General features: G+C 42.8%; 1 protein-coding gene across 3 annotated transcripts in view; it reads left to right on the plus strand.

Annotated features, from left to right (window-relative positions):
- The window catches only part of LOC132402195 (retinoic acid receptor RXR-gamma-A-like), a 282,730-nt gene that overhangs the window by 203,147 nt on the left and 65,138 nt on the right, over window positions 1-14,445 (plus strand). For all 3 annotated transcript variants that reach the window (XM_059984908.1, XM_059984907.1, XM_059984906.1), the window contains exon 2: window positions 740-999. In XM_059984908.1, the coding sequence (XP_059840891.1) occupies window positions 740-999 (260 nt within the window). The remainder of the gene's footprint in view (window positions 1-739; window positions 1,000-14,445) is intronic.

Below are 14,445 nucleotides of genomic sequence, written 5' to 3' on the forward strand. Positions count from 1 at the left end.
TTCTTGTTAACACAGTTAAAACATTTTTTCTGCTCCTTCCCCCTTAATGGCTGACCACCTGTTCTAAAGCCACCTAATAGTAACTTAATTTCTGACCTAATACTTTTCATTCATTCTTCTGTCATGGCTGTTTCTGTGATCCTCTCCCTCATGCTATGTCTGTTCTCTTCTCACATGAACATTTTGAGTTGAGTACCTTCTCAGAGATGGAATCTTGGATTAAGAAGTGGGTAGTTCTGAGCAAAAAGCTCAGCCTCTATTACTAGGGGCTGGGTGGAGTGATCTTGGCACTGGACCATAAGATATAGGAGCAGAATTAGGCCTTGGCTCAGGGCATGATATGACATCTGCTCTATACAAGACTACAAAACATTTCAGAGAGTTGTGGACACAGTTCAGTTCATGACACTAGCAGTCTCCCTTCCATGAACCACCAGGCTCAAGGATGACTTCTATCTTGCTGTTACTATTGAATGGACCTTTTGTACGATAAGATGGTGTTTTGGCCTCACAATCTACCTTGTCATGGCCTTATGCCTCATAGTCTGCCTAAAATGTATTTTCTCTGCAACTGGTAACACAATTCTGTTATTGCATTCTGTTATTGCTTTTTTCCCTTTATAGTGCCACAATATGTAGGATGTTTTAAATTATCTGTATGGATGGGATGCAAAATACAGTTTTTACATACATGCAAGAATAATAAACCTATTACCAATGAGTTTTCTTTCCCCCACAGACTCGGCAATACAAGTGAACTCCACGTCGATGAGCTCAGCATCCCCGCACTCAACAGTGAACTCAGTGGTTGGCCATCAGTCAATGATTGGATCTTCAATAAATGCTTCACGCCCCCTCACCTCTCCCTTGGGAAGCTTGGCCTCTCCAGTCAATGGACTGGGCTCTCCATACCCCGTCATCACATCGTCAATCGGCTCTCCCTCCGTATCCTTGCCGTCCACACCAGCTGTTGGCTACGGAGCACTCAACAGTTCCCAGGTAAACCCTCTACCAGGTCAAAGGTTTATCAGTTCAGGGGTTATTTCAGCAAGTGAATAGAACAAGACAGCAGAGTGGGGACTCCAGGTTTAAATGTATCACCACCATAATCTCAAAATGTTCAGCCTTTTGAGCTTATCCCACTATTCAGTTAGACCAGGGATATTAGACCAGCCTGGGGTAAAGGGATGCCTCAATTAATGGTAGAGGTGCGTGGCATAAAAAAAGTTTGGGAACCCCTGAGTTAGACCGTGGCTGATTTGTTTTTTTTCGTAATTTATTTTTTATTGAAGTTCATCATCAAACAAACATTTCCATAAGATGTATTTCAGATATTGTACATATATATCATATAGCCACAAATCTCCACATAATATTTAGCTGAGGTATACATTTACAGAGAAGTGAGGAAAGAAAGAACAAGTGAAAGGAGAAAACTATGTACAAGTAGGGAGTGATCTTTTTTTTACAATATATTCATTGATTTGTGAGAATAAAATCAGGCCTTTGAGGTGTTATGTAGTTAAACCATTTTTCCCAGTATGAATCAAATTGTTCCAACTTATGATTAACAGATGCTGTTATCTTCTCCATTTTGTAAATACCATGGCTGATTTGTGTGTTTTGACACCTCTCACACCCTTCAGTCTTTATCTTAGCCACCCAGTATTTATCAGCGTCGCCTATGAACCTTTGCATTGACCCCCATGCAAGTGTATGGTTGTATAAAGAATGGTATGCTGAAATTGACCAGGTGACTTGTATCTAATGGTGGAGACTTCCTCACCAGGGAAACTAGTTTCTCTTTCTTTTATCTACAGCAGGGGTGGGCAAACTTTTTGACTTGTGGGCCACAAAGGGTTCTAAAATTTGACAAGGGGGGCCGGACCAGGAGCAGATGGACGGAGTGTTTTGGTAATACACCTCATAAGAGAAAATAAAATAACATGGGATATGTAGAAAACATGTGCTTTAATTTCAATTGAAAATGAACAAATGCATTACAACAAAATATCTGTCTTTGAAGTCCCATGGTATTTAGCTATTTATTGAAATGACTTTTAAAGCACTGAAAATTAAATGAATAAAATACAGCTTTTTTTAATAGTAACAGTTATTACTTTAAAGCACTGAAAATTCTGTTATCCTTCAAGATATTATCATCATCACTCTCCTCCTGACTGTCTTTATTTCAAAAACGGTAGGAGATGCAGGTCTACTTGTCCTGCTCCTTCTTATTCAATTGTCCCCTGAGCCAAAACTCAACAACGACCAGCACAAGGACAGAACAGTGACAGCGCGCCAGTATGCGGAGCGCGTTATTTGATCTGGAGCGCATTTTTTATTTTGAGAACATACGTGCACCTGCGCACTACTCATGTCCATCACTTAACAGAAATGACATGTAACATGTAAGGCTTATTGAAAAAAATATTTTCAAATGCATTTTTTACATAACACAACGAAGAAACTTATTTTTAATTTCAGTGGGAACAGTGTTGTTGGTGTCCCTTTTTAGCCAGCGCATCAAAGTCAGGATTTAGTTTTGTTGTGGCGATTCTCAGGAAGGACCTGAGGTGTTGGTCAGTTAACTTGGATCTGTGGCTGGCTTTGTTGATGTTCATGACACTGAACGCCTGTTCACACAAATAGATCGAGCCGAACAAAGAGTAAAGCGCAAATGTGGAGTAATACGCTGCACCTCAACAAAGGTCAATGTGTAGCGGTGTGCTACATGCAGCGCTAAAATTACGACATGGAGTCGGTAACTGCAGTTGAAGAAAAAAACTTTATTCGAAATCCCCAGCCTCACTTTTAAGCCTCCCTCAACCTGCCCCCCGTGGCGCAGAGGCTCCAAAGCTCTGTGCTCGCAAATCCCCGCAGGCTATCTTCCTTAGCCGGAACGCCGGCTAATTGTGAGCCGGTTTGGATGTGCCAGGAAATGGGTCGCCACAAATGTATATAGGGTGCGTCATTTATTGGGAAAACGCCAGAATTGCGGGGGAAAATGTTAACAAGGTTTATTAATATAATTTCATCAAGTTCTGCGGGCCGGATTAAAAAGCGCATATGGCCCCTGGGCCTTAGTTTGCCCATGCCTGATCTACAGTATATCAGATCCTTTAATTATTTGGAACTCCTCAATCAAGCTGATGTGTTCTTCATCAGCTTCTAGGGAATGTGATCCTAGCTTGTCCTGTTTACTCTTATAGTTTAACTCTTTTAGCTTTAACTGCCATCTGCTGCTATTGCTTAATTCTCAGAGTTTGAGATGTTCCCGAAGGCATCTTTCTGTCTGAGTGGTTTAGCAATGCTGCTTGGAACAGGTCTTTACACATAAAGGTTCAAGGTACATTTATTATCAAATTATGTACGCAGTATACAACTCTGGCAACAAGAACTTCAAACATCAATCCCCTCCCCACCCACACAAAAAAAAATGCAAACAAGAAAGAACAGATGAAAACACAATATAAAAACACAGGATTGAAAGAGTCCAATCGAACTACAGACCAATTGACAAACCGCAGACACAAAACTTTGGTACCATCCTCCGACAGCATTGAGGAAGAGGGAGAGAGACCATTTGAACACAAAGGCTTTCTCTCAGGAGCAACATGCAAGAGACCATCACGTACAGACAACTTTTCTGGCAGCAGTGAGCTAGAGGCTGTTAGACGGCACTGAACATTGTCTCGCCTTCTGCACTCACCTCAATGTTTCATTCTTCTTTGGCATTGTAATCAGTGAGTTTGGTGAGAAATAAAATCAATTATGAGCTTGCGTCCCAGCTCTAAGCTTTCTGGCCTTGAGGCTGATTGCCTGCTCCCATCTTCTCGGAGACAGCAAAGGGCTAGATCGCTCAGGCGATCTTCAAACTTTTGAACACAGGCTCTAACAGTACCAGAAAAATAAAAAGAAGACATTAAAAATAAGTGAAAGAAACAGTTTCATGAACTATCTGGAAGATGGCTGAGGTAGTGTTGTTCGCTAGCACCACCTTGACCATTGAAGCATTGTACACTGTTGCCTAATCAAAGCAGGAGCTCAGAAATAAGTTGGGGTCCCATCTGGAGCTCCAGTTACTAGGCATTTTAATTCCCTTCCCATTACCACACCAACTTGTCTGTCCTCGGCCTCTTGCACTATCTTGTGAGGCTAACTGCAAGTAGAACAACAGGACCTTGTATTTTGCCTAGTTGGTCTACAATCCAATGACAAGAAAAACGTAATATTGACCTCCTTCTGATCTACCCAGCTCCTCTCACATACCCCCTTCTTGCCTCAACAGCATCCCCAGTGCTAGATCTGGAGATGATGTTCTTCAGAAGTCAAAAATGAATTTGACATCATATGGTTATAGTGTTTAATCGGATGTTCATCATAGTGCAGGACAGACAGGGTCAGCAAGACAAGTAAAAAAGTAACAAAGAAACTTGAGCGCATGCTCTCCTTTTGTCCTGAAAACCAGTCTGAACTGGTTCAGGTAAGAAACCTGTAATCAGGTACTTACTGAATCATACTTCAATTCTGTGGACCATGAAGCTATGCAACTATAGGGATATACTACAAGCTACTAAAAGTTCACAGTCAATCAGTTAATTATGCAAACATATAAACAAGTATAAAGAAAGCTAAAATTACAAGGTCAACACAATAAAAACAACAATCTGGACCCTAATCAAATACCATCCCCCATTATACTGTCTCTTTTCCCTTCTGCCCTCTTTACCTTCCCTGGATCCATCCTCCAGCTTCCTCTCCTGTCAGATTTAATAGACATAAGACAAAAGGAGCAGAATTAAGCCATTTCAGCCCTTCAAACCTGCTCCATTTCATCATAGCTGATTTATTATCCCTCTTAACCCCATTCTCCTGCCTTTTCTTTGTAACCTTTGATGCCCTTTCTAATCAAGATCCTCTTCTCAACCTTTGCTTTAAATGTACTCAATGACTTGACCTCTACTTTCATCTGTGGCAATGAATTCCACAGGTTCACCAGCCTCTGGCTAAAGAAATTCCTCCGTATCCATATTCAAAGGGATGCCCTTATAGTCTGAGGCTCCTACACTCCATCACAATAGGAAACATCCTGTTCACATACACTCTATCTAAGCTTGTCAATGTTTGGTAGGTTTCAATAAGAAACCCATTTGTCTAAACTCCAGTGAGTATAGGCCTGGAGCCATCAAATGCTCCTCATACATTAACCCTTTCATTCTTAGGATCATTCTTGTAAACTTCCTCTGGATACTTTCCAATACCAGCACACCATTTTTTAGATAAGGGTCCAACTCTGCTCACAATGCTCTAAGTGCGGTCTGACCTCATAAACCTTCAGCATTACAACCTTGCATTTGTATTCTAGTCCTCTTGAAATGAATGCTAACATTGCATTTGCCTTCCTCATCACTGGCTCAACCTGCAAGTTAATCTTTAGGGACTCCTGCATGTACCAAGTACCACTGTAGATCTGATTTCTGAATTTTCTCCCCATTTAGGAAATAGTCTATGCCTTTATTCCTTCTAACAAAGTGCATGACCATACACTTCCCTACACTGTATTCCATCTGCCACTTCTTTGGCCATTCTCCTAATCTAACTCAGTCCTTCTGAAGACTCCCTGCTTCCGCATTGCTACCTGCCCTTCTACCTACCTTTGTATCATCTGCAAACATACCCACAAAGCCATCAATTCTGTTGTTCAAATTATTCTCATATATTGTGAAAAGAAGTTGTCCCATCACCGACCCTGCAGAACACCATTTGTCACTGGAAGCCAACCAGAAAAGGCCCAAGCTTTGGCAGGTGAAGTGAGGTTGTGGCGGGGGTAGTGGAAGGTTAGGGAAAGGTTCCTGAGATGGAGGGATTAAGTCCATTCCCCTCCCTCCTCCCTATCCACTGAAAAGGATTTACATGGGACAAGGCCCTCATTGACTACGTTGAAAAGTACTTCATTAGTCGTAAAGTGGTTTGAGGGCATCCTGAGACTGTTAAATTATGGAAGCACAGATGGAGGCCATTCGGCCTATCAGGACCATTTCAGTTCCAGCACAGCAATCCAATCAGTCCTCTCCCCTATCTCTACGACCCCCTATTTCTGCAACTTAATTCCTTTCACACCTGCCTGAATTTGTCTTTAATTCTGTTTGCAAATTAGCTATAGAGAGGTCAATTTAGGGTGGCCATTTAACTTACTAATCCACATGTTTGTGGGAGGAAACCAGAGCAGATGAAGGGAAACCCATCTAGTCACGAGGGGTGGTGGGTGGAATGTGCAAACTCCATATAGACAGCACTGGAGGTGAAGATTGAACCCAGATTGTTGGAGCTGTGTGGCAGTGGCACTACCTGCGGTACCACTGTGACTCTGTACATGGACATGTTAGCTGGTTTGTTCAGTTTACTTGGTGTAGGTAACTGCAATCAACACATACGGGACAATTCTCAGTACACACATCATCAGATCTATGTAGTAAGACAAAATCATTCCTTGTGAAAGGTTCACTGTGGTCTTTAAAGAGCGTTAACATTGAAACATTTCATTCCTTGAACAGTTGTTCCCTACGAAGGATCGAAAAATTACGGGGAAAGTGAGAACTGAGATTTGTAAATGGGACAATTTGATCTTTATCCAGACTATAAACTCTTAGATGTGTGGAGGGACAAGGAGGCAGCACAGTGTGTTTCAGAAGAAGTAAAATAAGTGATTGTGGGAGGCAGGAATGGGGTATGTTGGCTGGGATAGTTCGCAAGGTAGACAACTCCTGTGGTGCACAAATATTGGCACAGAACAATGCAGCCCAATAGATTGTGCTCTGATCTATGCAATCTCAGAAAAGCTTTATGAAAATCTAAAAACTGTGGATGCTAGAAATCTGTAATGTTGATAGAAAAGGCTGGAGACACTCAGCAGGTCAGGCAGAATCTGTGGAAGGAGAAACAGAGTTAACATTTCAGGTCTGTGACCCATCATCAGATACCTTCTCTGCCAATTCAGACCCCCAAAATATTTTATTCATTTATCATTGAAATGGGTTTGGCTGAAATAATGATCTTTGCTGAATGTACTATCGGCATTCCAACAGGATTGGTTTTAGAATATGGGACTCTACAGCAGAGCAACAGGCCCTTCAGACCTTGATGATGTGCCAAAGTAATTAAGCCAATGACGCCTGATCCTTTCTGCCTGCACATAGTCCATGTTTCTCCATTCTCCACATATTCATGTGCCTGTTTAAAGTCTCTTAAATGCCTCTGGTATTTGCCTCTGCACCATCCCTGGGGGGTGGGGGTGTGTGTAAAATAAAGAAAAGAACCTTGCCCCACACATTTCCTTCGAACTATCCCCCCGTAACTGCATGTCCTCTATAATTAGACATTCTGACTCTGGGGAGAAATATACTGGTATTCTATGCCTTTGACAATCTTTTAAACTTCTGTCAGGTCTCCCCTCAGTCTCTGCTGCCCCAGAGAAAACAACCCATCTATGGCGAATATATCCTTCTAGCACATGCCCTCTAATCCAGGCAGTATCTGGTAAAGTTCTCTCCAAAGCTTTCATATTGTTCCTATAATGGGGTGATTAGAACTGAATGCAGCCTGTTCTGATAAGAGTCCCCCTTCTTGATCACTCAAAGCCACAATACTGGAGTCAAAGCTAAGTGTACTGCTATATGCACAAGTACAGACATGTATGCAATAAGAAGTTACTTGCAGCTGCATCACAAGCACATGGCATCATATAAACAGCATTCACAAGAAAAATATAAATTATGCACAAATTGTACAAGAAAAAATGCAACTGGTACACAAAAATGTTCTAGTTTTAGTGCAAAGTCATCAAGGTGGTCAGATTGTGGCTAACTTGTCATTCTGGTGGCTGGGTGTAGTCACTGCGATTGTATAACTGATGCAGAGAAACTCCCTCCGTCACTGGTGTCTCTCTCACTTAATGTGAGCTCCAGTTGGCTCACATGGGGATATTACACTGTATAACAGTCTCTCTGCTTCAGGCACTTGGCACTGGGCCCAACAGCTGAAGCCCCAGTAATCCTGTTAGACAAACACCCAGAATCCAGATGCACACAATATCCCACTCACTTGTTGCCCTGTGCTCACAGCTTCACACTCTGTCCCAATTAAATACTGCCTCAGTTTTCAAACTATCAGATTTGTGCTGACATTTCTTTCCTGTCCCTGCCTCCAGCTTTTCACTTTGCTAGGACTCCCCTGCGCTACTGGTGTTCTATAGAGCCATGCAGCAGGGAAACAGGCTGTTTGCCACACAAGACCCCACCAACTATTAGTTCCTATTTACACTAACACTGTATTAATCCCATATTTTTTATCAAATCTTCCCAGATTCTACTGTTCACCTACACAGAAGGAACAATTTACAATAGCTAATGATACTACCAACCCTCCATCAGGAAGGAGGTCCCACACCACCAAGTTCAAGAACGGTTATTATCCTTCAAACATTAGGATCCTGAACCAGAGCAGATAATTTAACTCAGCTGAAGACTGAACTAATTCCACAACCTATGGACTCACTTTCAATGACTCATATGTTCAGTCGTATTTGTTAATTTATTTGTATTTCCATAGTTTGCCTGATTTTGCACATTGGTTGCTTGTCAGTCTTTATTTTGGTGTAGCTTTTCATTGATTCTATTGTATTTCTTTGTGCTACTCTGAATATCTGCAAGAAAATTGATAACTGGTAGTGGATAAATGTGTGGCTGATGGATTGGAGCGGGGGCAAGGATTCAGATTTCTGGATCATTGGGACCTCTTTTGAGATAGGCATGACCTGTACAAAAAGGACAAGTTGCACTTGAATCTGAGGGGGACCAATATCCTGGCAGGGAGATTTTCTAAGGCTAATGGGGATAGTTTAAACTAGAATTGCTAGGGGGGTGAGAACCGAACTGAGTGAAGGAAGGAACGGTTGGCTCACAAATATAGTAAACTTGTAGACAGTATGAGAGGGAGGATAGGCAGGTGATAAAGAAGGGATGCGCTCAGACTGATGGTTTGAGATGTGTCTATTTTAATGCAAGAAGCATCATAAACAAAGTGGATGAGCTTAGAGCGTGGATCAGTACTTGGAGCTATGATGTTGTGGCCATTACAGAGACTTGGATGTCTCAGGGGCAGAAACGGCTGCTGAGTGTGCCAGGGTTTAGATGTTTCAGAAAGGACAGGGGGAGAGGCAAAAGAGGTGGGGGCATTGCACTGCTGAGCACAGTTGCAGACAAGGAGGAAGTCATGTCTACTGAGTCTCTGTGGGTGGAAGTTAGGAACAGCAAGGGGTCAATTAATCAACTGGGTATTTTTTGTAGACCATCCATTAGTAACAGGGACATCGAGGAGCAGACAGGGAGACAGATTCGGGAAAGGTGTAATAACAGAGTAGTTGTGGTGGGAGATTTTAATTTCTCTAATATTGATTGGCATCTTCCTAGAGCAAGGGGTTTAGATGGGGTGGAGTTTGTTAGGTGTGTTCAGGAAGGTTTCCTGACACAATATGTAGATAAGCCGACAAGAGGAGAGGCTGTATTTGATCTGGTATTGGGAAATACAATGTACAAAGGCTGTTGAAAATCTCGTCGAAGAAAAGAAAAGCTTATGAAAGGTTCAAAAAACAAGGTAATGATAGAGATCTAGAAAATTATAAGGGTAGCAGGAAGGTGCTTAAGAATGAAATTAGGAAAGCCAGAAGGGGCCATGAGAGGCCTTGGTGAGCAGAATTAAGGAAAACCACAAGGCATTCTACAAGTATGTAAATAGCAAGAGGACAAGACTTGAGAGAATAGGACCAATCAAGTGTGACAGTGAAAAAGTGTGTATGGAACCGGAGGAGATAGCAGAGATTTTTAAGGAATAGTTTGCCTCAGTATTCACTATAGAAAAGGACTTTGGAGATTGTAGGGATGACTTAGAGCAGACTGAAAAGCTTGAGCATACAGATATTAAGAAAGAGGATGTGCTGGAGCTTTTGGAAAGCATCAAGTTGAATAAGTCAACGGGACCGGACCCGACAATACTGTAGGAGGTGAGGGAGGAGATTGCTGATCCTCTGGCAATGATGTTTGCATCATCAATGGGGATGGGAGAGGTTCCAGAGGATTGGAAGGTTGCGGATGTTGTTCCCTTATTCAAGAAACGGAGTAGGGATAGCTCAGGAAATTATAGGCCAATGAGTCTTACTTCAGTGATTTGTAAGTTGATGGTGAAGATCCTGACAGGCAAAATTTATGAACATTTGGAGAGGCATAATATGATTAGGAATAGTCAGCATGGCTTTGCCAAAGGCAGGTCATGCCTTACAAACCTGACTGAATATTTTTGAGGATGAGACTAAACACATTGGTGAAGGTAGTGTATATGGAAGGTAGTGTAGTGTATATGGATTTCAGCAAGGCATTTGATAAGGTACCCCATGCAAGGCTTATTGAGAAAGTAAGAAGGCATGGGATCGACGGGGACATTGTTTTTGTGGATCCAGAATTAGCTTGCCCACAAAAGGCAAAGAGTTGTTGTAGACGGGTCATATTCTCTATGGAGGTCAGTGACCAGTGGTGTGCCTCAGGGATCTATTCTGGGACCCCTACTGTTCGTGATTTTTATAAATGACCTGGATGAGGAAGTGGAGGGATGGGTTAGTAAATTTGCTAATGACACAAAGGTTGAAGGTGATGTGGATAGTGTGGACATCGATTGGATGCAAAACTGGGCTGAGAAGTGGCAGATGGAGCTCAACCTAGATAAGTGTGAGGTGGTTCATTTTGGTATGTCAAATATGATGGCAGAATTTGGTATTAATGGTAAGACTCTTGGCAATGTGGAGTATCAAAGGGATCTTGGAGTCCATAGGACATTCAAGGCTGCTATGCAGGTTGACTGTGTGGTTAAGAAGGCATATGGTACATTTTTCTTCATCAACTATGGGATTGAGTTTAAGAGCCGAAAAGTAATGTTGCAGCTATATAGGACTGTGGTCAGACCCCACTTGTAGTACTGTGCTCAGTTTTGGTCACCTCACTACAGGAAGGATGTGTAGAAAGAGTACAGAGGAGACTTACAAGGGATGTTGCCTGGATTGAGGAGCATGCCCTATGAGAATAGGTTGAATGAACTTGGCCTTTTCTCCTTGGAGCGACGGAGGATGAGAGGTGACCCTGATAGAGGTGTATAAACTGATGAGAGGCACTGATTGTGTGGATAGTCGGAGGCTTTTTCCCAGGTCTGAAATGACTAACACGAAGGGGCATAATTTTAAGGTGCTTGGAAGTAGGTACAGAGGAGCTATCAGGGGTAAGTTTTTTATGCAGAGGGTGGTGAGTGCATGGAATATGCTGCCAGTGACAGTGGTGGAGGTGGATATGATAGGATGCATGGAGCTTAGAAAAATAGAGGGCTATGGGTAACCCTGAGTAATTCCTAAAGTAAGTACATGTTCAACACAGCATTGTGGGCCGAAGGGTCTGTATTTTGCTGTAGGTTTTCTATGTTTCTAAAATGAATCTCAGGGTAATTTGCACTATAGTGATATATATATGTACTTTGATAACAAATTTACTTTGAACCCAGATCTGGCAGGAGGAAATGTGTGAGGAGATCAGAGTACCTAAAGGAAACCCTTCAACCAAGCACTGGAACTTGGTGCCTCTCAGCCTCTCTTCTCCTCTAAGTTTTTGGTCTCCCATCCCAAGAGGTCCACGTGGGTAGGCATTTGTAGAATGTCCCCTGGATATAGCCCTGTGGGATATTTCAATGCACTGAAGGCAAGGGTTTCGGCCCGAAAAGTTGTCACTACCTCCTCCCATAGATGCTTTCTGGCCTGCTGAGTTCTGCCAGCATCTTGTGTTTTTATTTATTTCCAGCATCTGCAGATTCACTCGTGATGCAATAGCAACAGGTTGTTGATGTTGAAAATGGCTGTTGTTGGCAGAGTGAACCCTGGGGCAAGACTCGGCCACCTCCTCCCACATCATGGCAGGCTTCTGTGTGACCTCACTAGCTGGCAGAGCTTTGTCAGTAGCTGTGGATTGAAGTCCTTACCCGAACACTGAGTGAAATTTCTAACCCCCAGCCCATTGGAGAGTGAATGCAGCATGGTCTGAAGGTGTCAGTGAGATACTTGTATCACTGTTATCCATATGTAGAGGAACCCTGGGAGTGTGTGATGGCACAGTTTACAGGGAACTTAGCTCTGTATCTAATCCATCTGTTCCTGCCCTGTGAATGTGTGATGAAAATGGGACAGTGTAAAGCAATCTATCTATCCCTGCTCTGAAAGGGCGTAATTGGACAGTGTGGAAGGAGCTTTATTCTGTATCGAATCCATGTGTTCATTCCCTAGGAATGGGTGACAAAAATAAGACAGTGCAGAGCAGGGTTTCCCAAACTTTTTTTGTGTCATGGACCAATGCTAATTAAGCAAGGGGTCTGTGGACCCCAAGATGGGAACTTGGTGTAAAGGGAGTTTTATTCTGTATTTAACCCATCTACCCCTACCCTGGGAGTGTGTGATGAGAAAGAATAGAAGGGACTGTACTAGCCTACCTGCCATTAAGGACATGTGCCAAAAAAAGGCCAGCAAAATCAAGAAGGATCTCACCTACCCTTCTCATGGATTGTTGTTCCACCCCCATCAGGGTGGAGACTATGTAGCATCCATTCCAGGATCACCTTTAAAACAGTTACTTGCTCCAAGTAGTAAGGCTGATCAACATCTCCACCCTCCATCCTATCCCTCCTTGCCCCCAACCACCACTACTTCATCATTTCCTGTCAGTCACCTTATGTACAGACACTAGTGATGCCTAGCATCACTTTATGAACATATAATCAATCTATGTATGTGTATTTATCTTGTGTATTTATTGTATTTTATATTATTGCGTTGTTTATCTTTTTTATGTAAGCATTGGATCTGGAGTAACAATTATTTCATTTTCCTTTACACTTGCGTACTGGAAGAGACTTTGAACAATCTTGAATAATCCCTGGAGAAAATACATGACTTTGAAGAGAACTCAATGACGGTGTAAAATCAGAATCAATGCTTGTGTAATTTTAGTGATTCTCAGCAGTGACTTTCTGAAGGTGGTTATTTTGAGTTCTGTAAGAAGTTACAGCCACCAGAGACACACAGCTTGTCTCGTTGTTCCTCTGTGGGTTCAGATGACAGAGCCACACAATGTTAGTGATGGAACACTGAACTCCACAGCCAGTAGCCAATACGTTGATGCAATGGATGCTCACAAGGCATTGTTGGTTCAAGCAATTGGAGAAATTAACATAGTATAATATGTTTTCTATGCACTTTAATGAGAACATACGGCCCTGGAGTAATGTGAGCTGCTGGACAGAGAAGTTAAGGAAGTATTATCTAGCACTCTGTGGTTGTGATGCTGAAATACACCAGCAGTTTGGTTCCAGAGCACTGATCTGTGAACTATGTGAGTGTAAAAACACCTTTAGTTGCAAGTTACACACACAAAATGCTGGTGAAGTGCAGCATCTATAGGAAGAAGTACAGTTGACATTTCAGGCCAAGACCCTTCGTCAGGGCTAACTGAAAGAAAAGATAGTAAGAGATATGAAAGTGGGAGGGGGAGGGGGAAATCCAAAATGATAGGAGAAGACAGGAGGGGGAGGGATAAAGCTAAGAGCTTGAAAGTTGATTGGCAAAAGGGATACACAGTTGGAGAAGGGAAAGGATCATGGGACGGGAGGCCGAGGGAGAAAGGGGGAGGAGAGCACCAGAGAGAGATGGAGAACAGGCAAGGAGTGATTGTAAGGGTGGTAGAGAAAGAAAAAAAGGAGAAAGAAAAAGGGGGGGGGGAGAGAGAATAATAAATAAATATGGGAAGGGGCAAGAAGGGGAGGAGGGGCATTAACAGAAGTTAGAGAAATTAATGTTCATGCCATCAGGTTGGAGGCTACCCAGCCGGTATATCAGGTTTTGTTTCTCCAACCTGAGTGTGGCTTCATCTTGACAGTAGAAGAGGCCATGGATAGACAAATCAGAATGGGAATGGTACATGGAATTAAAATGTGCGGCCACTGGGAGGTCCTGCTTTCTCTGGCGGACAGAGCGTAGGTGTTCAGCAAAACAGTCTCCCAGTCTGCGTTGAGTCTCACTAATATATAGAAGGTCGCAGTGGGAGCACTGGACGCAGTATATCACACCAGCTGACTCACAGCTGAAGTGTCTGTCTGGGGCCCTGAATGGTGGTGAGGGAGGAAGTGTAAGGGTAGGTGTAGCACTTGTTCTGCTTACAAGGGTGCCAGGAGGGAGATTGGTGGGAAGGGATGGGGGGGAACAAATGGACAAGGGAGTTGTGTAGGGAGTGATCCCTGCGAAAAGCAGAAAAACGGGGGGAAGTAAAGATGCGCTTGATAGTGGGATCCTGTGGAGGTGACAGAAGT

The sequence above is a fragment of the Hypanus sabinus genome, chromosome 11, assembly GCF_030144855.1.
Source record: "Hypanus sabinus isolate sHypSab1 chromosome 11, sHypSab1.hap1, whole genome shotgun sequence".
NCBI classification, from domain to species: Eukaryota; Metazoa; Chordata; class Chondrichthyes; order Myliobatiformes; family Dasyatidae; genus Hypanus; species Hypanus sabinus.